Below are 24068 nucleotides of genomic sequence, written 5' to 3'. Positions count from 1 at the left end.
CCCTTCAGAAGTTAATTGTGTAGTCCAATCAGAGACATCCGGATGGCTTCAGGGGATGGCGGGGGTGGCGTGGTGTCTGAGGAACGCGTGTTGGTTAATCACAGCAGGGGTGATCGGAGCGCTGAGAACGTGTGCTAACAAGCCGGCACTCTGGGTACCTGGTATAAGGTAAGGTGGGCCTTAGCAAACCCAGTCTTAACAGTGATACACCTGTAGCTAGAAGACAGTTGCACTCCAGGAAAACTAAGCTTTATTCTAAGTCCGAAATGATCTGGTTTCTAACAGCTTTTTCCTCATTGGGAGAGTTATTTTTCTAACAACAGTCCCAATTTCACTCAGGAACTGCTGGCAACAGTTAGGGTTGGAGCCAAGCTTTGGTGGAACAGAGGTGTTCAAGTCTTTCAGGGTCTCTCCTGAAAAACCCTAAGTATCCCTCTACCTTCAACCCATCTTTCCACTTTACAAAACTGGTTCTTGCGGAAAACCGGCATGGAAAGCAGATTTTCATGTCGGCCCAAATCCTAGGAGGCAAAGGGAATCCTCTGGTATCTTGTGGTCCTACCGGAGTAGGTGACTCTGCAGATGGAGGCCACGTCCTAGAGAGCAGCAAGGACTTGCCGTCCGGCCTTCCCTGGAAGCCGTCACTGCAAGAGGCAGCAGGCCGTGGCTGAGGCTCCCGGCCGCTCTCCACCGAAGGACTGCATGAAATTTAACACATACTTAGCCTTAAGTCCCCAGATGTACAGCTAGCCCAAAACAAAACCACTACATTCAGCTAGATACCGGTCCAAATTCTTCTAAATCTGAAAAATTATCCAAAACGCTAAAGGACTTTTCAGACTTGTGCCAAGAACTGAAACTGTTTATTTATTTATTTTTTAGTCTACACATCACAAAAGGAAGAAATGACATACCTAAGTTGGGACATGTTCTTTAATATTTCTCATCTGGCACATCTCTGAAAAGTCTGCTAAGATCTCACAGAGCAGGGCTTTTCAAACTTCTGTAGGAGGCAGTATTCCTTATATGTTTACTTAATAAACACACAAAAGGAAAGTTTTCTCCCAAAAGGTTTATTTGCCACATTTAAAGTAAAAATCCAACAGGCAGACCCAAGTACTGAACCGTGTGTACGTATCCATACATCTATCACTTAGACCTACGCAACCGTCTGTACGCTCTAACACAGCCACCTCTAAAAACAAACTTTATTGTTAGTAACACTGCCAAACGCAGAGAATTGCATAGGAACTGGGGAATTTCTAAGTATAAATTCAGTATGTCTACATGGGCTTTTTAAAACATATTTGATAGGAATAATCAATAGATGAACTTGCCAATCAAAGTCTTTGGGCATAGTAACTATAAAAGAAGCTTAAGTTATGAGGAAAAAACTTTGTAAGCTTAATTAATTACATTCCAGAGTTTTTATTTTGGTTTTTAATGCAAAGAAAGGACTTTATTTTGTCTAACAGCACAGCGTTTCTGGGTCCTATTTTCCGTGGAGTTGTAATGAACTTTGGGGGAGACACCTGTATCTGTTAAAAATTAAACTGGTCACTAAAGGAGGTATATGATTTTTAACACTGTGTGGTTTATTTCAGCCAAAATGCAAGAGCCCAGTTCTTTAGAAGAAAGGCAGACATTTTAGGCTTGCCGGATAGAGAATATATGCCGTTGCTGAACGCGCAGGAGTCCTGCTGATCATGGGGACTAGGTTGTAAGAGCGTCCTTGTTCTAGTATGTCATCTACCTCACATGCAGACCACAGGGTACTAAGCCTCAGATGCCTAGAAACACCTCCCCTCCAGGCACAGAATTTTATCGGTGCTCACTCCCACACCTGGGAGCACAGACACACGAGATACAGGTCATTATCAAAGTCACATTTATATTAATAGCTTCACAGTAGCAACACAAAATGTACTCGGTGTCACATTTCCATAGGAAAACTTATATTTACACTATACACTTCAGTCTTGAAATGTGGACCCAAAAAACATTCAATTCTCCATAACCAATGAATTTGCTGAGGGTCCCGTACCCTCAGATCACCCTAACTCAGCAGAGCAACAGCCCTTCCTTGGCCGCCAGGCGCTGGCGGTGGACTTGGTCTTGCTGCAGCTCTTCATGGTTCGGATGCCAGAGTTTCATGATGACCCTTTCAATGTTGAGAGCATACACGGTATGTGTAGGAATGACTTCCCTGTGTACCTGTGATTAAAACATTAGCATGTTTCCAATTACACCTCTGTATATTTATTTTTCCAACACACAAAATTAAAAAGTAAAGGTTACATCAACAAAACACTCACACAAAAGATGCACGAGCCTATCAACCGTAAGCCAGTGAAGCACCAACTAGCTAACAAGAAAACAAAGAACTAACAAGCTTCTGAAATCGGAGTAAGGGAACAAGAAGATTGTTTTTCTTTCCTTTCTTTCACTGGGGACATGGGGGCTGGGAGAGGTAAGTTAGGAAGGAGGCCCGGGCCCTGGATTTGAAAAATGAGGGCAGTATTAATGGCTTTAATAACAAACTGAAAACCAAAACCAGGAGGAGGGACAGCTCCTGAATCTATCAACGCGAGGCAACGTTGAACCTCTCCATAAATCCAGGTCAGCCGTAAGGGGCCAAGAGTTACCTGCAAAGCTTCAAAGAGGTCATACATGTTGACTGGAGGCAAAGAGGCAGGCAGAGTGTCCCCGGAGCACGCCAGCAGGAGCGCGGCCTGCTGCTCCGCATCGTCAGGGGGCGGCTGAGAAGCTGGGTTCTGACCGGCACAAGGAGCAGAAAAGGCTGGAGGACTGAAAACAAAGCCAGTAACTAGGAAGGAGACAACTGAACCACCAGAATAGAAATGGGCTCTACTGCTTCTTATTAAAAATACCTTCCAATGAATGAGAAACCCAATTACAAACCCAATTATTTTTTAGCTAGTATATACATGAGTAGCCCATAATTTTAATTTTTAAAGGCAGCCCCTCTGTCAGGCCAGAAGCAAAATGTAGAGCAACTGCACTGACACTCCTCTCTTCCCAAAGTTACGATATTCACTGAGCTCAGGGTACTGAGCCCGAACTGTTCCCTGCCCTTAAAGTGTTTCTAGTCAGGGGAAAAAATAGACCTTAATTAAAGGAAAATGGAGTTGAAAAACTGACTTGGGAGAGGAAGATAAAACGTAACTGGAGATACCAGGGTTGAAAAATAGCAAGAAAAGAAGACACAGCACAGAATAAGCAACAGGGAAACGTGGACGATGGAGAAAATCCAAATCTTGCCAGTTTCCTAAGACAGGACCCAGCAGGGCAGTCAGGCATAATTTCTACATCACCATACTGCAGGACATGACCTACACAACCCCACAGAACATCTAGGAGGTAGAGCAACAGCGAAGAGGTAACTCGGACGAAAGCACGCACGAGGTCTGAGCGCGAGCACGGGCACCAGACAGAGGCGGCCGTGTCAGGGAAACATGCAGCCGAGAGGGAGGCAGAAGCCCTCCAGGGACTGGCCGGTGGGGGAGAGGGCAGCTCAGGAGGCCTGGCAGGGTCACAGACACTGCTCCCAGCGTTCAGCCACTAAAAGGAGCCCCCCCCCCCTTTTTTTGGTTTCATTTCTTCTAGAAAAGAATGACTTACAGAAGAGAACAAGCACTCACACAGAGGTAGGCCTGAATGAGACTAAGATTGGAAGTCGTCACATCCGGCAATCTAAATATAAATAGTGAACCCAACTGAAGACCATGCTCTTCAAAATGGGCCTTGTGAGCCCCGCAGAGTCTCCAGCCACGAAGCAGGCCCTGGCACAACGCCCTCCACGTGCTGTCAACACTCTGCTGTACCAACTCTCTTCTCACCCCTTTCCCACCACATCTCCTACCCTTCCTTCCTGTTAGTCCTTCCGCATCATCACTCCCACCAGCCTTCCCAGTTACACTTCTCTCTCGGAACCTGGACCTCCCTGTCATCACCCTAAACCAACCAGATAACTGGCGCGCAAAGAAATCAGTCACTTCAGTTACCATGAGAAAAATTACATCATTGCCTTTGCCTTCCTGAAGGCTTAAAATTTGGACTAAATAATTTGCAGGGAAGGACGAAAGGAAGGTGGAGGGTGAAAACAGACAACACATGGATGAGACGAAAGGTAATCCAGGGCATCTCCTAAAGTGATGACTCGGGACATGACAAGTCCTGGGAGCCGTCCATGCAGGGTGGTGGCCCCCTGGTCTGGGGCCGAGACCAGGTCGGCCAAGAGCAACCCGATGACACCCAGCACGGGCCACTCCCTTGAGCTACAGACAGCTACAGAAGCCACGTAAGGACATAGAGAAACACCTCCCACCCCTCCCCCCACCATCTAGATGCCCAACCTCGACCCAACAGTCACAGGCCGTGCTTCTGAGGGAGGGCAGGCCCACTTCTACCAGCAGGCAAGTGCTGCCCCTTAGGAGCCCTCTGAATGCACCACCTCAGGGAACCACTCCATCCACCTCAGAAAACGGGGAGCACTCCCGTTAAACCACGTGGGACAGCCCCTGCAACTTCACTTCCGAGAAACCTAGTCATTGTGCAAGGGCGCAACTGAAGGAAGTAAAACCGCGCTGCTCTCACAGGTACTTCAGACTCAGAGGCATGATGCTCAATCACCGACCACTGGTCTAACACACCACAGTAGTACGCCGACTAGAAAGGACGGCTGCAAAATCACAAGAGACTTCATATACCTTTCTATTAAGTTGTTGTAAGCTACCACACTATTCTTCAGGTACGGCTGAGGGGTTACGTTACTACCAAAGGCATATTTAAAATGACCATCACGTAACCGATAAGCTTTCCTTCTTGACACAACTGATGTCAATATATCTTTAAGGTGATTCTGTAAAAACAAGAAAGAAAAGAAAAATAGCATGAACTCCTGCTTAAAAGCAAATCATAAAACTTCCACTGACCGAAAAACGTCTCCTAGCGTTTCATGTATGGAGATACGAGACAGGCCAGCATGCGGTGCAGCCAGATGCGTGTTTCCCGGAGCTGGAGGGCGCAGGGAAGACAGAGATGTGCTATTTCTATTTAGTTCTATTTAATATGGGTTTGCTCTACATGAAATTTATTAAAGACGTTATTTCTAGCTCTAAACTGGCTTCTCTCTCAAGGATTTTCAGATAGCTTTAAATAAAAGTACAAAAATAAATACACAAAATTTTTAAAAGGAGGCAAACTACCTTGAAACCTGGCTTAAAACAGGACAAAAAGTTTTAAGACCTAAGGTTTATTGGTTATAATGTCCAATCTACTAAAATCCCTGCATGAAAAGAACCTTGGCTGTCTCAAAAGCCACATATACAGATATATAGGAAATAAACAAGAAGTTAGGTATTTCGTATCTCTTTATGAGAACCAAGTACATACGACAGGAATGGAAAATGTCCGTGAGAATAAAGACACAGAGCTGGTCCCAGTCTACTATTAGTAACAGGGGAGTCAGGATCAGGCCTGGTGTTTCAACTAGACCAACAAGATAATCTCCTATCCAAGCCTTAATGATTTAATCTGTCCTTTCCACACACACAATTCATTTAATGTTTACAACTTCCCGAGGCAGCTACTATGATCTTTGAGGTCCATGTGAGGAAATGCGAGGCCCCACGTACTGGGAATTACCCAATATCGCCTGGCATACCTGTGACTACAGAACCCAATACATTTTGTCAAAGAACTAAATGAATAAAGTGAATGGATCAGTGAAAGAGTACGCAGAGACAAGAACCCCACTGTTTAGACACCACGTCTAACACTCTTTAAATGCTGTGCCCCAGCCAAAATCAGTGATTTTCATCTTTAGGATTCTCAATCCCGTTTTTTTCCCCTTAAAAACTGTTCCCCTGTTAAATTAAACACCAAATCAAGCAGAAGTGTTATGCCATAAATTAGGGGCGCCTGGGTGGCACAGTCATTAAGCATCTGACTTCGGCTCAGGGCTTGATCCTGGCGTTCTGGGATCGAGCCCCACATCGGGCTCCTCCGCTGGGAGCCTGCTTCTTCCTCTCCCACTCCCCTGCTGTGTTCCCTCTCTCGCTGGCTGTCTCTCTCTGTCAAATAAATTTTAAAAAAAAGACAAAAAACACCTTTCTGAAGTGCTTAGTCTGTTAACTGAAGGCAACTGCTTGGACTACGAGGTGCTTCTCTCCTCAAAAGAAAACCATTTCAAGATGATAATTCTGAGATCGCGACATTTCGGTTCTTTTCTTGCAATACCAACTTTTAACAACACGCACAAGCTCGTTACATCCAACCTGTAAGATTGTTTCCGCCACCAGCACACCAACCTCCACCGCCTGGACCACAGCGGAGACAGCCTCCTCGGTGACGTTGTCCAGCCCGTGCTCGTAAGCGGTCACTATCATCCTCCCTTCAAGCTGACCCCGCGTGGGGAGCATCATTGTGTGGGAACAAAGTTTCAAGTCATCATCATCTTGGGGATCCTTTGCCACAAACTGCTGGGCTCCCGAGAGGGGATTTTGAGGCTGGAATCTATGCTATGGGTAAGAAAACTTTTCAAAATTATTCATCACAGTGGCAAGTAATAAGACAAACAAAAGTAACCAATTTACTGGACCTGAGAGCCCACAAATTAATGCCTCCAAAACCGTACAACAGGAGTTAAAAAAAAGAAAAAGTAACTCATGCACAAATAATCATAGATTCACACCCTTTACAGAGTAATACTGAAGACGGGCATTAAGGGGAAGAATGTAGGATGCACGGCACGTTATTCCATTCAATCAGTGCCTTGGTAATCACAGCGCATATGGCCCTGGGCTCAAAATTACAATTAGGGGAAAGGAGATGATAGAAACCTGTTTTCAAATAAGTCAGAGCATTTTAAGTATACTCGTAAGTATGCAAGTTCTGATAGCAGAAATATGTAGTAATACTCCAATTATGCTCTAAAAAGCCTAGCCAGCCAACATAACAGATCTAATAACAGGCATCCCAAGAGAACACCAGACAGTGTAACAATTTTATATCATCTTCTATTTAAAATCCTTAACACAGAATCTTGCTAACACACAGTCATTCTAATTATTTAAAATAGCTTCTCTTGGGGCGCCTGGGTGGCTCAGCTGGTTAAGCACCCATCTGACTCTTGATTTCGGTTCAGGTCATGATCTCAGAGTCATGAGATGGAGCCCCAAGTAGGGCTCCGTGCTCAGTGGGGAGTCTGCTTGAGATTCTCTCTCCCTCTGCCCCTCCCCCTGCTCACAGGAGCGTGGGTGTGCACGCTCGCTCTCTCTCTCTAAAATAAATAAATAAATCTTAAAAAAAAAAAACAAAACAACTAGTATTTCTCAATCTTTTCCCACCCATAAAACCTCTGGTAGATTCAGACAGCCCATCGTATCCTCCATCATCAGCTGGGAGATACACTGCTGGTAGCGAATAGGACCAGTCCCTGTTTGAAGTTTGTTATTACAAAAGAAACACTGGTTGTTTTTCCATTTTCCAAGTACAAAAAACTGTATTTTATATCAAACATCCCTTTTTAAACCAAGGTATTCCTCTTTGGAGATACTGATGCCCTCCAGATTAAATATGATTGATAGAAAATAAAGAGCAAAGGTAGCAATAAATGTTTGTTGATGTTAGTCAATAACCCTATCAACACCTAGTCAAATCTAGAAAAGGAGTACTTTTGAGAAACTTTCTTCCCCAAATACAAACAAAAAAGCAAGTTACTCTAAAATGTTTCCAAATGTCATAGCCACATGCCTTCATGGCTTCTCTGCTGATCCCCAAAGGCTCCAGGCCTAGCTGGGTATCACCAGGATCCCTCCAGAGGCCTCCAGGCATCCTGGAGCCCGGAACAGAAGTCCTCAATGTAAGAAACATTATTCATTCCAGAAAAATATTTAAGAGGAGAGAGAATACAGGCATACTTTTTGAATCATTAAAAAATCATTAGGTACTAATGAAAACGTGAATATTTATATAATAACAAACTAGAATTATAAAAATTCAGACACTTGGGACTCATAATCTTTGGAACTCTCATCAACTTCAAATACAGTAACATATTTCCTCCTTGAATCATGCCCCCCTTTTTTTCAACTCTACTACCAGTATTTTAAGATTTATTTAGAAACTAAAGCCAGTTTCATCACACCAGCATTTAAATCAGTTGTTACCAAGATCTACTGAATAACAACCTACATCAAATTTCTGACGAACAGAAGAAAGCTTTTTCTTCCCCTTTGGTTTTCCAGGTTTAGCTGCAGAACCCCCAGTCCAGGGCAAAGATCCAGCACCCTCTGTGAGAGAGAAAAATCATAACCATAAGAGAAAATAATGACAGTTGTCAACTGCTAAGTTTGTTTTCATTTTGGGCTAAAAAAGTATGGCATGCTCAAGTAATGAAAATAAATAATAAATGCTTAAATTCAGATCTTCCCTTTCCACTTTCTAAACAAAATTATGAATCCTCTCAAATCATGTTTTTTTCAGCTGTAGGTGAAATTATTCCTTTATGAAGACACACTTTGTTTTTCATATTTTAATTAATGTTTATTGGGTGCTTTGTTTGCTCATGAGTAGCAGCAAGTATCAAAAAAGTAGGACAGAAATTTCTAGTTCAAGATGGCGAACAGAGCACATGAATTTATCTCCTCTCTCTTCCAAAACCCTACTGAAAATGGTAATAGTGGAAAGTAAACAGCACATATCCACAACAGTGACAAAAAGGAGATGCATGAACAAGATGAGATCTCAGCAAATTTCAACAATGAGCTAAAAAGGTGCTGAATTACAAGCAGATGCATGGAAGCCGTAACCGAGGCTAGGCAAGGTTGGGAAATGCAGAAACCAGTCAACCTGCACAGCAGAAATCCACAAAGAATCTGGATTTGGAGAAGGTAAGTAACCAGGGAGGGATCAGTAAAGCTAAAAACGAGATAAACGGAAGGTCTATATTAAAAAATCATCTACACAAACCCCTTTACTCACCACTAGCAGTGCGCTCAGTACAAAATAAAAATGCAGGGTCCCTTGTTCAAACATTTACAATTTCAAAGCAACCACAGTAGAGCACTAAGCCAAGTATGGGGCCCTTCTGAGTTCATGGGCAGCTCACAGGCCCTGAAGCCAGCCCAGCTCACGCCCGTACATAGCACAGTATTTACAACAGCAGGGGAAGGGGGACAGGGGGCAAGAGAATGGAGGGTTCTCCTCTAGTTAAACTGAACAGAATTTCTGGGATTTACGAAGGCAGTTGGTATGGATGTTGGCACCCTAGAGCACAACTGTCTGCATGCTGGCATTTGAGGAACCCCAGTTTAGCTGGCCTCCCGTCAGCTCACTCACCCGGGCACTGCATACTTCACTCTTAAACACGAATCACCAGACATCTGATGATAATCTTTAACATGATCAGAAAGACCAAGCTAAACACACAGAAAATAGAGGTCCCAGATTAAAGAATTCAGGCAACACAAAGGACTTCAAATAATTTCTAACTGGTATGTTCAGAGAAGTTTGAAAAGATGTAGATTCATAAAACAAAAAGAAGAGATTATAAAAATTGCTGAATTAGAGAATGCATTGGAGGGGCGCCTGGGCGGTTCAGTCAATTAAGCGGCTGCCTTCGGCTCAGGTCATGATCCCAGGGTCCTGGGAATCCCTGCTCAGCAGGGAGTCTGCTTCTCCCCCTGCCTGTATTCTCTCTTTCTTTCAAATAAATAAAATCTTAAAAAAAAAAAAAAAAAAAAAAAGAATGTATTGGACAGAAAGGTTGAAAGAGTTGAGGAAATCTCACAAACACAAAGCATTAAGACAGATGTCTAAAATCAGTAAATCCAGAAAGAGGTTTAAGCTCCAGTGAGGAGCTATCGAAGTCCTACCAGAAGAACAAGAAACAAAGTAGTTGTCTTTGAGAAGAAGTCTAGGAGTGGGAAGGAACGTTGCATTGTAAGACCTTCTGTATCATTTCTTTCTAACCATGAGTGTACGTATATATAAAGAAAAACACATCAAAATAATTCAAGCTCATTACAGTACACTGGAGAAAAAATTACCCCCCCAAATTTTTATAAGACAAAAAAAAAACCACTCATCATCTAAGCAAAAACATTATTTCCATTTTGATGTTTCTTTGAAGAATGAGTTTTTAAAGCTTTTTAAAAAGTCTGTCAGTTAACAAAGAGCTGTTTGGACACTTATCATGATGAGCACTGGGTGATGCAGAGAACTGCTGAGTCACTTCGCTGTACACCTGGGACTGACGTAACACCACATGTTAACTGGACTGGGAAGTCAGGTTCCTCCTCCCCAGCACCTCAAATATCTTTGGTACGCCCAGGTCTCACGGATGAGGTCGGCCAACCTCAGAAGACTCCCAGAGAAACCTACTCCTGCTGGATGGCCTGGATGGCAGGTGGCGCTGCTGACCTGTGGCCACGTTCCAGGCGAGGAAGCAGAGCACAGTCCTAAGGACTGACTGACGACAAGGACAGCCTTCCAGAGGCAGGCAGATTTCAGCGTGGATCCAACACACCTGCACTTACTAGCTGGATAAGGTGTCCGTTAAGTTTTGCTTTTCTTTCTGTCTTCCCTAAAGTTTGTTTCCTAACCCATAAAAAGAGGATAATATCTACCCTGAAGAGCTGTTGTGAAGATTAAAAAGAATGCACAGAAAGTGCTGCATTGCACTCGACATTGTTATTAAAATCATCTTTCCTGCCTAGCTGAGAGAAACAGAAAACCCATCCCTAAGTATCATACATACAGAGAACTATTTCTCTATTTTACTTTTAATAGAAATCATCTCTTTGCTGGCAGCAACTATTAATTTCACTTTGAGGAAATGTACTTTGGATGTCTGATAGTGAAATAACCTCTCAAATTCCAAATGTTTCCTCATTTATTTTAAAATAACCAGTAACAAACATTCATGAATATCAAAGGTTTAATTTAGTTAAAATCAGTCACTTAACACTTACTAATACCACTTCATATTTGTTTGGCATTTTTTACTTTCAAGAGCACTTTTTCATATGTTCTTTTGTCAGCTTTTTTATACATATATTGTAGGGCAAACATTACTGTATTTTATAAATGTGAAAGTTAAGAACACCCAATAATTAACTATCCCACCTAAGCTAGTGGCAAAACGTAAACCTGAACCTAAGTCTCTTGACTCCTGTCAACTGGGGTTTTTACTCCCAATCATACCACTCACGTTTCGCACATATGACACTTTGGAATATACCTACGTAAAAAGCAAGATCTAGTTCTCACAATGTTGGCTTTCCTGATCAAATTAAATTTTACACAGAGGAGCGGATCATCTTTACGATTTAACTAGCTGAAGTCCATCTCTATTTAAAGAAAACAGACCATCAGAAGTCTGACGCATGTGACAATGTGCAGCAAAGGGCAGTGTGGGTAAGGGAAGCAGCCCCTACTGACCCCACTCTCCATAAACAAATGCTCACTGTTCACTACACCAATGATGACTTTTTTGAGTGTGCAGGACTTGGACTTTAGGAGACTGTATCTGAATTCTTTATCATACAGTAGAGGTTAGCAGAGAGAAACGACAAAAGTACTAGTAGTCACTTCTACATAAAGATGACCGTCACAATCGCCAGAGGTCCTTTAAAAACAAAAATATTCAACTTAATCTACAGCAGGAGGTACCTATTAATCCAAGCTTTTAACAAGAGCGCAGGGTTTTACTGCAAGACAAGTTTTTAATGTATTTAATCATTTATTTTTGACTACTTGATTAAATTAAGATGGTTGAAAGAAGTGACTTGTACCCCTTAAGCTCCAAAACATTAGGGGCAAAGTAGTCACTGTTTTATCTCTAACTCTGTAGGCTGAAGTGACAGACTTAGCTTCTACCTATGTCCCCAACACGCTGCGGCTCTAACCTTCCAGGTGCTACTACCCTACTTGAGGATACAAGTGAAAGTTCGGGTTTTCACCATACACAGTGGTTTCCCTCCACCGAACCCGAACTCACCTTCCCTCCATCACGGAAACCCTCTCCTAACACCAGCTGCCTTCAGCTTCTCCATTCTGACTGCCCACCCTCTTCCTCACTCGTCTTTCATTTAAGTAACCTAAAATCAAGCTAAGTGGAGAGTAAAGACCGAAAGTCAATATAAGCGCAGGGAAATCACCGGCTTTACAAAGGTTCTATAACACAGTCTGTACCTACATATTAAATGTTTTCTTCTGAGCAGTTCAAAGAACATTTCATTTGCAAACAACAGATGTGTCTGTTAAAGGAAGCTAAAGCCCAGTGCTCCATGGCTTTGCTGACTGACATACCTGGAAGTATTTCCACTCTCTTACCTGGTGTAGACACCAAAATCTGACAACGCGTAAGAATAGCCAGGAGGAAATCGTTGTGAGAATGGACTGAAAAAGGGAAGATCGTCACAAGTCAAATACAAAACACTGAAAACATAAGGAAACCATTATTTGACTTTGGATTATCCCCTACCCTGCCATTCTTTACACTTTATTTTAAATATCCATATTATTAAAATAATCTTACACACCACTAAAAACCCAATTTTATTCTTTTAAGTGATAAGACTGCAAAATGTACTGCAATTTATTATTGCAATTACCTATTTGCCATTTATTACAAATGCAGGAAAACTTCAGAATAGTAAAATAACTCCCCAGATAATGATCTTACCATTATCCTGTGTGAGAAGTCTATGAGCTTCAAGGTCAAACTCTTCTTTGCTGATCTTCTGCTTGAACCACAACTTTAAGTTAGCCCAGTATCTGCAAAGGCAGAAGCAGTATTAAGAACCAAGGGGTCTGGGGCGCCTGGGTGGCACAGCGGTTAAGCATCTGCCTTCGGCTCAGGGCGTGATCCTGGTGTTATGGGATCGAGCCCCACATCAGGCTCCTCCGCTGTGAGCCTGCTTCTTCCTCTCCCACTCCCCCTGCTTGTGTTCCCTCTCTCACTGGCTGTCTCTATCTCTGTCAAATAAATAAATAAAATCTTTAAAAAAAAAAAAAAAAGAACCAAGGGGTCTGCTTCTTTCCCCGATTCATTCACCTTACCTGCTCCAAAACCCACGGAAGGAAATTCTGCATTCCCTATTGAATTATGAGCTGAGGTGTGCTCCTCCGCCCAAATTCACATGTTGAAACGCTAGCCCCTCAGCACCCAGGATGTGACTGTATTTGGAGGCAAACCCTTTAAAGAGGTAATTAAATTAAAATGGCCTCTTCAGGGTGGGCCCTAAGCCGATGTGATGGGTATCCTTGTAAGAGATCAGGGGACACACACACACACACACACACACACGCCAGACAGTGGCCACGTACTACCCAGAGGGAGAGGCCTCAGAAAAAACAACCCTGATGACACCTTGATGTCAGACTTCCAGCCTCCAGAACTATGAGAAAACAAATCTCTGTTGTTTAAGCCACCCCATCTGTGGTATTTTGTGATGGCAGCCTTGAAAACCAATACACCTAGGAATCAGAATTACGTGGAAGAAGTACATGGAAGAAAAGTTTTTCCCAAAAGGGACTGACAGGTAGCCACATAATCGGGCTCATGAATCATTTAGTCAAAAACCACAGTTGTACCCTTCCTTCCTCACTGTTACCATTCTAAAAGACCTACCCTCCAGAATCCTACATTTAAGATTTATATTTTAAAAGTATTATTATTAAAAGTGTTAACTTTTAAATATTAATTTCAAATACATTAATTTTCTAATTATTAACTATAATTAATGATACTATATTGTATATTTCAAAATTGCTGAGAGATCTTAAAAGTTCATAAGAAAAAAACTTTGTAACTATGTATCGTGACAGATATTAACTACTTACTGTGATGATCATTTTGCAATATATATAGAATACTTGTTGCACACCTGAAACTAATATGTTATATATCTATCATCCCCCCAATTAAAAAAAATTTATATTTTAAAGGTGTATGTGTTTTATGGGGTGGGAAGTGGTCATGAATACTGATCATGGTCACCTCCTTCCTTTCAAATGAACTCAAGTTTTAATCTAACTGGCTGAAGTAATGAGTTTCTAAAACACCTCACCACAAAATACCCGTGGATCTGAGAAACTCAGTGGTTTTAAAGTGAAAATCAACTACTAATCATAAAAGGTACCAGTTAACTAGCAGGGAAAAAAAAAGATTTGATCCTTTATGCCTTAATAATATTATTAGAAACAGGAGTAAAATATGACTTTTCACGTCCACAGCCCTTGATTCAGTGCTTAAGGAAGCTCCTCTTTGCTCACAAAACAGAATTAAAAATTACTCAGTCCATGTCTTACAATCACTTTCAATTCACACTTAGCTACTTTCTGATGCTCGCTTGAGTTCCTGACGGAAAAGAAAAAAAAAAAAAAAAAAGATTTCTAAAGGAGATGGTTTAAGGCTCTCGCTGCCTTCTTACACCCACGGCAGGGCTTCTCCTGACACAGATTAGCTTCAAGTCCTCTTCGCACGCATCTCTGCATGTAACCGGCTGTGTATGCACCTAACTGCATGCAAAGCTTGGGTTCATGTGCATTCTTTTTTTCTAGGAGAAAACCATGGCTTTAAGGGAGTCAAAGGTGCCCAAGACCCATTTCACTCAACAGCAAAATATGTTTAGTTCTAGAGTTTGGCACGACTTTTCACCTGATACACACTCATAAGTCAATAACTTCCCAACAATGGACACTTAAATGCTTTTTTTTTTTTTTTTAGGACAGGAACAATTATGATATGAAATAAAGCTCCACAGAAAAAACAAGTCTTTTCCCGTCCCATTCTATCCAACAAAAGATAGTAAAATCAGACAAATTATATTATTTAAAAGCCCTGTGTCCCTATTTTCCAAGAAAGATGCAAATATATCCGTATTTTGAACGTGAACTTGTAAGTAAAACCAGGCAGTACCAGGAAGCTCTGCCAACATGATACTACCCGTCTTCTCCAATGGCAAACCTGCTAACCCAAAGAGCCAGCACCCATGCTGAGATTTGGCAGACCTGCTCCCCAATCCTGGTCTCTGTGTTCCCTTAATGTAGAGCCGTAGACAAATAACTGTTTTCCTCAACAGTTAGTTGAGGGAATGGTCAACCTCTATGAAGGTGAGGGTGAGGGGAGAGAAATGTAAGTGGATCAGACTAGGAAACACTGAAGATACTCGGAGAAAACTAAATAACATATGATCAAAACACCAAAAAATCCAACACCTCTCTTAAACCAGGACACTCTCCTGGGTACTACAGGAAGTGAGTTACCTAGCAGAGGCCATGTCTTTCTGGAAGCTGACAAAAAGGACGCCTGGACAACCAGATGAATAGAAAACAACTCTTCTCTGGGTTCTCCATATACTCTCTCTGCTCTACTTACCACCAAGGACCATGTCTAAATGGCCAAGTCATAGCAACCAAAGCAAAGCACTCATGGAAGAAACGTGAGAAATTACTGTACAGAGTATCACAGAGCGTTCAACCAAGAGGCACTTTTTAAGGAGCAGGGGAAACAAGACAGAGAGAGAATGGAGATAAAATTCATACGAAACAACACAGCGCCACTGAGTATTCCTGCACAGAAGTGGATTCTGACTGCGGTGTTAGTGTCCGCGGAGACCCACACTACAGATGCACCAAATGTGGCCCCAGCATCTCTAGTTGATCAACATCTGACAGCCAGCATTGGCCTTTAAAGACCAAATATGAACTCCTAACTTCCGATTTCTGGCCACCATGTGTGATATGTGTAGGATCACAGAAGTCACCATCACATCTAGTCAGTAAACTACACCGACAAGCCAGATCCCTCAGAGTTATCACGGTGCGTAAACACTTTGAAATATTTTAAGCATCCTAGATGGAACAGTAAAAAGTCAATTATGCTTAAAAAAACATAAATGGTAGTAGTCAGTATTACAAAAGAAACTATAGTAATTAATAAATGGTGAAAACTGTTAATTTTACCTATTAAAATAATAATTTCCAATTAATTAAATAGGCAAAGAAATTCACAGTAAATATGAATATTAAAATGTAATTTTAGGTAGAATATTTTATCTTTGGGAGTCAATAAATGTTCACAAAAATTTAAATAATTATGCCCAAATAATAGATTAGAGTTTAATGCTAGTGTTTGTAGAAGTTTGGTCAACGTTCATAACATTAAAATAACCTTTAAGAATTATATTTTGTTTGGGGCGCCTGGGTGGCACAGATGGTTAAGTGTTAGGCTCTTGATTTCGGCTCTGGTCATGATCTCAGGGTGACACTGAGCCCCACGACAGGATCAGGATCAGTGCTTCTCCCTGCCTCTCTGGCTCGTGTCTCTCTTTCTCATTCTCGAATAAATAAATAAATCTTTTAAAAAATGATATTCTGTTTCTAGTTATTCTGTTTAGGCCATGAGTGTTTCAGGAAGTCTTACTCGGGAATTCTGCGTGTCTTGCTAGGATAAAAAGCATAATGTCAACTCCACCACCCCAAAATTCCACAAGGAAAAATTCCAAAATAACGCACGACATCCAAGTAACCTCAGTGTAGTCATACTAAAGAGTATAAAGAAAAAGACACGGAGAAGAGGAAAGTGTCCCCCAAATGCCTCGCTCCTCCAGCAACAGTACGTCTAAAGGACCACCTATGCGCAATGCAAATTTTTGTGTGGAACGTCGCAGCAACGACACAGGCATTATAGCCTGAACATTTAAAATGCAATTCCTATGTTTTTAAAAAATAAAATGGTCATAACCATTAACGTTCTGAAAATTTCCAAACTTCTGCCTGAAGCTCAGCAGTATATTCTGGGGCCTCGGCCTCGGCTCAACGACTGTTCTGACCCCCGGCGCTCAGCGCGCGCCCCGGCCGAGCACGGGTGCCCAGCCGGACGCGAGGACCCTCGGAGGGCATCAGTGCTAGGGCCCAGGCACGAGAGGCCTTGCGACACAGCCGCCCCAGACCTGCCTTCACATCGGTTAACCGGGAACCGCGGCCGCGTCCGCCTCCCGTCTCTCAGGAGGCAGCGCCTTCGGAGAACGTCCGCTCCGAGCTCCTCACTGACCCGCAGTGATGCTCGGAATTTCACCGGACGCTCTGTCCGTCTTTCGGAATGCCATCGGTGCTCTACGACGCCAGGTCTACGCGGCGCCGACCTCCATCGGCGGCCGCCTCCAGGAAGCCCTCCAGGGGCGCGTCGGGCTCCCGCTCCCGCGTCCCGAACTCCGCGCAGGGCCCGCAACCGCTGGGCAGGCCCTGGGGTGTGCAGCGCGCCCCTCCCGCCCCACCCAGGGCAGGTCCCGGGCCAAGGCGCCCGCCCGAGTCCCGGGGGAGCCGGGGAGGCCCGGCCCCTCCAGCTGGGCGAGTCCGGCTCGCGCGCCCGACTCCTGCCCGACGAACCCGGAGGCCCCGCCGCCCGCGACGCCAAGCCGCACAGGCCTCGGGGCGGCGGGGGGCATCTCCAGGGCGGGTCGGCAGCCCGAAGCGAGGGGAGCGCCGGCGCGGAGACCTGGAGGCTGCGCCACGACAGCTCTTACTGTTTCACGTTGTCCCCCAGGGCCTCGCTGAGGTTCTTCTTGGCCGCCTCCAGCTCGCTCACAAAGGTCGCCATTGCTCCCCACGTCTCGGCCCGACCGCAGACCGCTCTGCACAGTGACCAACAACCGAAAAACCAATTCCGCGAGAGTCTAGGCGCTGGAGGCTCAGGCGGCTCCGTCTGTCCCGCCCCCAGCCGCTCAGAAGACGTTTATTTGGTTTTCGGCTCCGCCCGCCTTCCTGAAGAGAAAGTGAGCAGGCAAATTCACAGTTTTCTCCGTCCTCCCGCTCCCGCCCCCTCGAGTCACATGATTCGTGTCCTTTGGCCCTCCCGCGCCCAACTTAAACCCGTGGCCCAACTGGGCTGCAGCGACGCCTGCAGGGCCGGGGCTGCCGAGCTCTTGCAGTCTGACCCGCGGGGCAAACTGAATTCGGCCAGGTCCTTCCACCAAGATGAGCATCTTCCCACGCATATCAGAAAGTAAATGAGAAAGACAATTATCATATGGTTTCTCTCTCCTATGGAACATAAGAACTAGGAAGATCGGTAGGAGAAGAAAAGGAAGAAGTAAGGGGGGGGGGGTAAACAGAAGGGGGAATGAACCATGAGAGACTCTGGGAAACAAACTGAGGGCCTCAGAGGGGAGGGGGGTGGGGGAATGGGATAGACCGGTGATGGGTAGTAGGGCACGTATTGCATGGTGCACTGGGTGTTATACGCCAACTAATGAATCATCGAACTTTACATCAGAAACCAGGGATGTACTGTATGGTGACTAACATAATATAATAAAAAAAATATTATAAAAAAAAGTAAATGCCGTATCAGTTGGGTTCTCTTTCTTTGCCTTAATGTTGGCCACGCGCTAATCATGTAATATGCCACTTAATAGATTCGTCTTGTTAATTTTCTGCCTCTTCCAGCTCCAATGTAAGCGGTGTAGACAGGTTTTGTGTTTTACGCACTGCTGTTTCCCCCAGTTCCTAGAGCAATGCCTGGCACTTACTGTGCTCTCAGTAAATATTTGCTGAGTGAATGAAGTAATTGTGAAAAACAAGGGAAATGCACAGAAGGATTAAAAAAGAAAGAAAAAGTGTTTTACCACCACCTCTGGACAACCTTCTAACTGAGATTTCTCCCCCACTGGCCACACTCCCCATGATTTGCAGTCATGCTCTACCTCCAATTGTGCATCTTGGTGAGTTTTTTAAAGCTTAGTATAATAATGTAAGTATTTTCCTCTGGTATTATAGTGTCTTTATAATCATTTTAATGACAGCTTTTTAAACACACCACAGACAAAATGTACACAATAACTTGTTTTCTAATTGTTAGCCTGATTGTTTCCATTTTTTCTCTATTAAAATCAATACTGTAATAAAGTTTATGCATAATGCTTTTCTTCATTTAGGATTATTACTTTAGGATAGAGTCCCACAAATAGAAGTACTGGTTTAAATTATAGGCATATTTATATGAATCTTGGTGTATATTATCAAATTGACTCCCAAAGATTGAAAATAATCCTAATTGCTTTGAAATCTTGTGTAATTTCTCTACAGAGACCTCTTCAAGCTTCTTCATTTGTTCAGCAAACAGACAGCTACTACTATGTGCTGGGAACACTTGTGCACTGGATTTACAAAGATGAACAAGGCAGGGAAAGTCTTCCTATCTGTGTCATAAAACTCCAGAGAAATTTTGGCTTTTTAAAAAGTAGTTATCCACTTCTGCTTTTTCATGGCTCCCCACTGTAGACAGAAAGAAAGTCAGCTAGCAAGTCGGTTCGTCATGCTTTATTCATTGTCTTACTGAGGACTATAGCCCAGGAACACGTTTTCAAATTGCTCTAAAGAGCTGCTCCGAAGCTTGTTATAGATTATGTATACAAATTATGTATAAAAACTATTGTGTGCACATAAGGGGAAAGGGGTACAGGTACTTGCAAGCGGATCTCCAAACACTCGAGCATCACAAGGTGTAGTTTTTTAGAGTTCTAAAAATGAAGGGTTACTGATTTCCACACAGATGTGAGAAAGACCCTTAAGTCACCTTAATACATTATGTTTCTATCATGTCTGATTGTTCAAAAATATTGTTTGAATGCCTCTGGTTTTCCAGTTCTTCCTGTTCTTGATTTCTCCTTGAGGTCACTTGAGATGGTCACAGAAGGCTGACATCAGTCAGCTCCTGCAGTCTTAGTGCATACCATTAAGTATTGAACATATTCCAGACTCCTCAATCTGACATTTCAAACTTTCTCATGACCTGGACTCTGCCTATCTGTCCATCTGACACACATCATGGCCTGTCCCCATCACCCCTTAGAATGCACTTTGCATTCGAGTTACTTGACTTTCTATAACAAACTACGTGACTCAGTCCCTTTACACATATCTCCCCCTCTGCTGGTTTTGAGACCTATGCGTGGCTACCTACATTTTTCGCAGCCAGGTTCAAACATGTATAAGAACCTGTTAAAGGGCCAATTCAACACCACTAGGAAAGGGTACAAGGAAATGTTTGGGTATATCTTCAGGAACAGTCCTTGTTTCTCATCTCCATCACTACCTATCCACTAAGAAAAATATGACTCTTATCACTTCATATCTGTGCCTGTACAACTGTAACACTTTATATCTAGTTCAATTAAATATTTCTTTTCTCTGTCATCACTTTGTACACCTATTAGCACCAATTTCAGTATAATTGTTCAATGTCCATTAAACTGTAGTGGTAGACAATATAACGTACACAGAAGTCTGAGCAAACAATGTACTTAATAGAAATAAATATCAAAAACATTTGTAATTTGGCAGATGTCCATTAACAGATGAATAGATTAAGAAGATATGGCATACCATATATATATATATATATATGGAATGTTACTCAGCCATCAGATAGACTGAAATCTTGCCATTTGCAACAACATGGATGGAACTAGAGGGTATTATGCTAAATGAAATAAGTAAATAAGCTAAGAGAAAGACAAATGCCATATGATTTTACTCATATGTGGAATTTAAGAAACCAAACAGATGAACATGGGGAAGGGAAGGAAAAATAAATAACATAAAATAAAATAAAATAAAATAAAATAAAATAAAATAAAAACAGAGAAGGAGGCAAAACATAAGACACTTAATTCTAGGAAACAAACTGAAGGTTTGCTAGAGGGGACGTAGGTGGGGGGATGGGGTAATTGGGTGATGAGCATCAAGGAGGGCACTTGATGTGATGAGCATTGGGTGTTGTATGCAACTGAGGAATCACTAAATTCTACCCCTGAAACTAATAGTACACTCTATGTTAACTAAATTGAATTAAAATTTTTTTTTGCAATTTGGTGATGTGCTTTAAAGAAACTAACTCTAAATCTTCTCTTAGTGATATCAATAGTTACCCAATGCATAACACAGACAGACAACTATTAAATAACTTCAGAGAATATAGGTTAAAGTAGTTCATAAAGTGTAAAGAATTATACAAATGTTACTTTAATCTAGTTCTTAAAAATCTATTATTTGGACTATCCCATAGCAATGTTCTCTTCCCCAATTGCAGGCTAATTTTAGGGTAACTAATAAAGTCAACACAATAGGATATTGGGAACAGACAATATAAAATAAAAGTTTCTATTATTCACATTATCCATATCTTTTCTCCACTTAATTAAAATGAAGTTAAAGGTTGATAGTATTTATACATTGCCTGCTTTTATGGGACCTCTTTCAATATGCAATTACATAATCATAAATATATGATTATATAAATATAACTGTACAAATACAATACAAACAAAGGAAAGCCCCATGAAAAGTTTATTTTCATACCAGTTTTGTTTAGGTCTCTATGAAAGCTTGCCCTCTGCTTGCGTAATTCTTCCCCATTCTGTATTTTGCAAAGCATTAGACTTTTGGCAGTAGGATTTGATGTTGATGGAATTGTGAGATGTCTGAGCTCTGGAAATTATGTTATTGTTGCTATTTTTTTTCACAGATACCGTATTCAGGACTTTTAGACCTATTTGTAAACCCCTGACTCCTTCTTTTCAAATACTTGTTGATTGGCTTTTTTTACTCTATTCATTAACATTGGCTCATTAGCCTTCTTCCCAGAGCGCTGCCAGCAAATGTTTGAGCTCTTGCCACATTTCAGACACCAGCAGCTTGGCTTTACTGAAAGGACTTTCACAGTTCAGCCTAAAAATAGCATCGATAATATTTTTTGCTGCCCTGTTGAATTGACTGTTGTCATATTCACTGTAACTTGTAGTGCTCATGACGTGGTACAGTACGTACATGGGGTGTGTAGTATGTATAGTCATACGCAATGATGCACAGAGGCTCACACTCCCCATAGATGTCTGTCAGACTCAAATATTTTAGAAAATTCTATATAATGGTCTTCCTAATCTATGTCTCTATTGAGGTACAGATTTTAATATAGTTAAAGGTTATGGACTAGATAAATTAGGTCCAAGTTAAATTTATGGCCGAAAACAATTAGAGAGGCATGTCACTCTCACACCACATTTTTATTTGATGTCTGCCAGCAGGAAGTGAAGAGGCTCTTAATCTTTTTTTTTTTTTTAATGCCATGGACTTCTTTGGCAGTCTGTAAAAACCTTTGCAGCCCTTCAGAATCATCTTTCTAAATGCATAAACTACATAGGGTTTGGAAGCAATGCCAGTCCATGTCTCCACCATTGGTGGCAGCGGGTAGCTGCAGTGCGGGAGACACTGGAAGATGTGGCAATGCAGTTTGCTGCCACTGGACTAAGCGTTGACCTGCAACGTGAGGGATGCAGGCAGACATGCCAGTGGAAGAAGGGGTGAGTGCAGGGCGAGAGGTGCTAGATGTGCCAGTGCAGCTCGCCGACGTGGAGCCCGTGCAGGGTGAGACACTGGAAGACACGGCAGTGTCGAGCTATACGCTGGAGGACCGTCACTGCAGGCAGTGGTGAGCTTCAGTGTGAGACACTGGGAGGCCTGCAAGTACTGAGCTGCCCTCAGCCAAAAAACAGGAAGCTGTGACAGTGCAGCTTGCTGCCAGGGGAGGCACTGGTGAGCTGCCCTCAGCCAAAAAACAAGAAGCCGTGACAGTGCAGCGTGTTTCTCTCGGAGGCAGTGGTGAGCGGTAGTCTCTCTTCTCCCAGGCACAGCCATGACGGTACCAACCCCCAAAGCCATTTACCAACTCAGAATTGTACCCCATGTCAGAGGGGTTGGTGGTAATGGGCTGTTAGGATCATGCAGGAAGGTCGTCCAGGTGGGGGCCTGGAAGCGGACGGAAACCAGACCCCACTCAAGTTGAATTTGGAACAGATGAGTTGAGGGTTTCTTTGGAAGAGTAATTTCGCTTTTCCACAAAAGGCAATGTCATTAGTTCACTTTAGAATGAAGATAATGACTACTAAGAAACAAGTATGTGTTTCCCCTTCCCCCAGAAACCACAGCAGGTGTGCAGGCTTTAGGTCCGAGGTGCCGCCTTCTCCCCAGCTGACAGCACTTCTCTGCTCTGGCTCCACGATACCTGAGGTTTTGAACGTCAGCATCTGAGTCAGCGAGGCAGCTTGTCATAGGACGCCAGCGTTCAGAGAGAGCACAGGTATGTTTGGCGAAATGTCCTATCTATGTCAGGACTGGAGGTAAAACCTCTCATTATCCCAAAACCCTCTGGGTTTTTCTCTCTTCTCTAGTTGAGCCACAGAGTCAAACTTAAGTAGCTCTCCGCATTCTGGATTTGGTGCAAGAGTTCATTTCCCTGCAAAATAGAAGATTGCGGGGGGGGGGTGTCACATTTTCTCTGTTCATTTATTGCTTACGAACATATTTGGAATATCTGTTTCCTAGGAAATCTCTTTTATTAGAAAGGGAAGGTGAGATTCACTCTGTGTGTTTATAACATATAATTTGTTCCTTCATCTAACAGTGTTTATAGTGGTGGTGGGTGGGGGAGAGGCAAATGAGGAAACAGACTCAACCTTAGCACACACACTGAGGCTCAGGTGGAGAGCTGGCAGAGCACCTCCTTCTGGGCCACCAGCCTCAGCCAACACACACAGCCTCATCGTCTGTCCCTGTCACTCCAGTTCAGACTGTCAGAGTCGCCAGGCCGAGATGTTTGGTGGTGCTTCTTTCCTTGCATGCGTGCGAAGTTTCAAACCTGTGGTGATGGACATGATGGGTCCTCAGAACATCTGTTACTCTTTTCTTTCCTGCTCTTCTTTTGATCAGTAAAGTGAATCGGACCTGCTAGTGGAAGGAGCTATCTGTGCATTTTTAATTCCCGGTTTAATTAAACAATGGGAAAACAGTCTTCTGAAATATTAAAGGAATCCTTTGTGGGTGTTCATGTTTTTCTCTCTGCGAGCCACATTCTGATATTAGAAATTACTTGTTAGAGTAAAACACAGCCTCAGATCTGTCACAGGGTTTGGTGGCCTTTGTGAGAGGGAGAAAGGGAGAAGGAGTGTAGGTTCTTTAGGAGCTCGGTAAGTGCCACA

The 24068-nt window shown here is 42.9% G+C and overlaps 1 protein-coding gene across 2 annotated transcripts; it reads right to left on the bottom strand.

The window, feature by feature from the left end:
- Positions 1-1057: 1057 nt before the first annotated feature.
- On the bottom strand, positions 1058-17835 carry TADA1 (transcriptional adaptor 1). 2 transcript variants are annotated; one of them, XM_026487560.3, is made up of 8 exons: positions 17559-17835; positions 12713-12804; positions 12361-12426; positions 8218-8315; positions 6333-6542; positions 4731-4882; positions 2646-2808; positions 1058-2214 (listed from the first exon to the last, which is right to left on the bottom strand). In XM_026487560.3, the coding sequence occupies exons 1-8, from the start codon at positions 17630-17632 to the stop codon at positions 2062-2064; spliced, it is 1008 nt and encodes a 335-aa protein (XP_026343345.1). In that variant the 5' UTR covers positions 17633-17835; the 3' UTR covers positions 1058-2061. The 2 variants fall into 2 exon arrangements, with proteins under 2 accessions (XP_026343345.1, XP_026343343.1); XM_026487558.4 differs by having other exon boundaries at positions 6300-6542; positions 17559-17799.
- Between the last annotated feature and the right edge of the window lie 6233 nt (positions 17836-24068).

Source organism: Ursus arctos, unplaced genomic scaffold (assembly GCF_023065955.2).
Source record: "Ursus arctos isolate Adak ecotype North America unplaced genomic scaffold, UrsArc2.0 scaffold_2, whole genome shotgun sequence".
Taxonomy (NCBI): Eukaryota; Metazoa; Chordata; class Mammalia; order Carnivora; family Ursidae; genus Ursus; species Ursus arctos.
The sequence above is the reverse complement of the archived record's forward strand: the minus strand, read 5'-3'. Positions and strand labels throughout refer to the sequence as shown.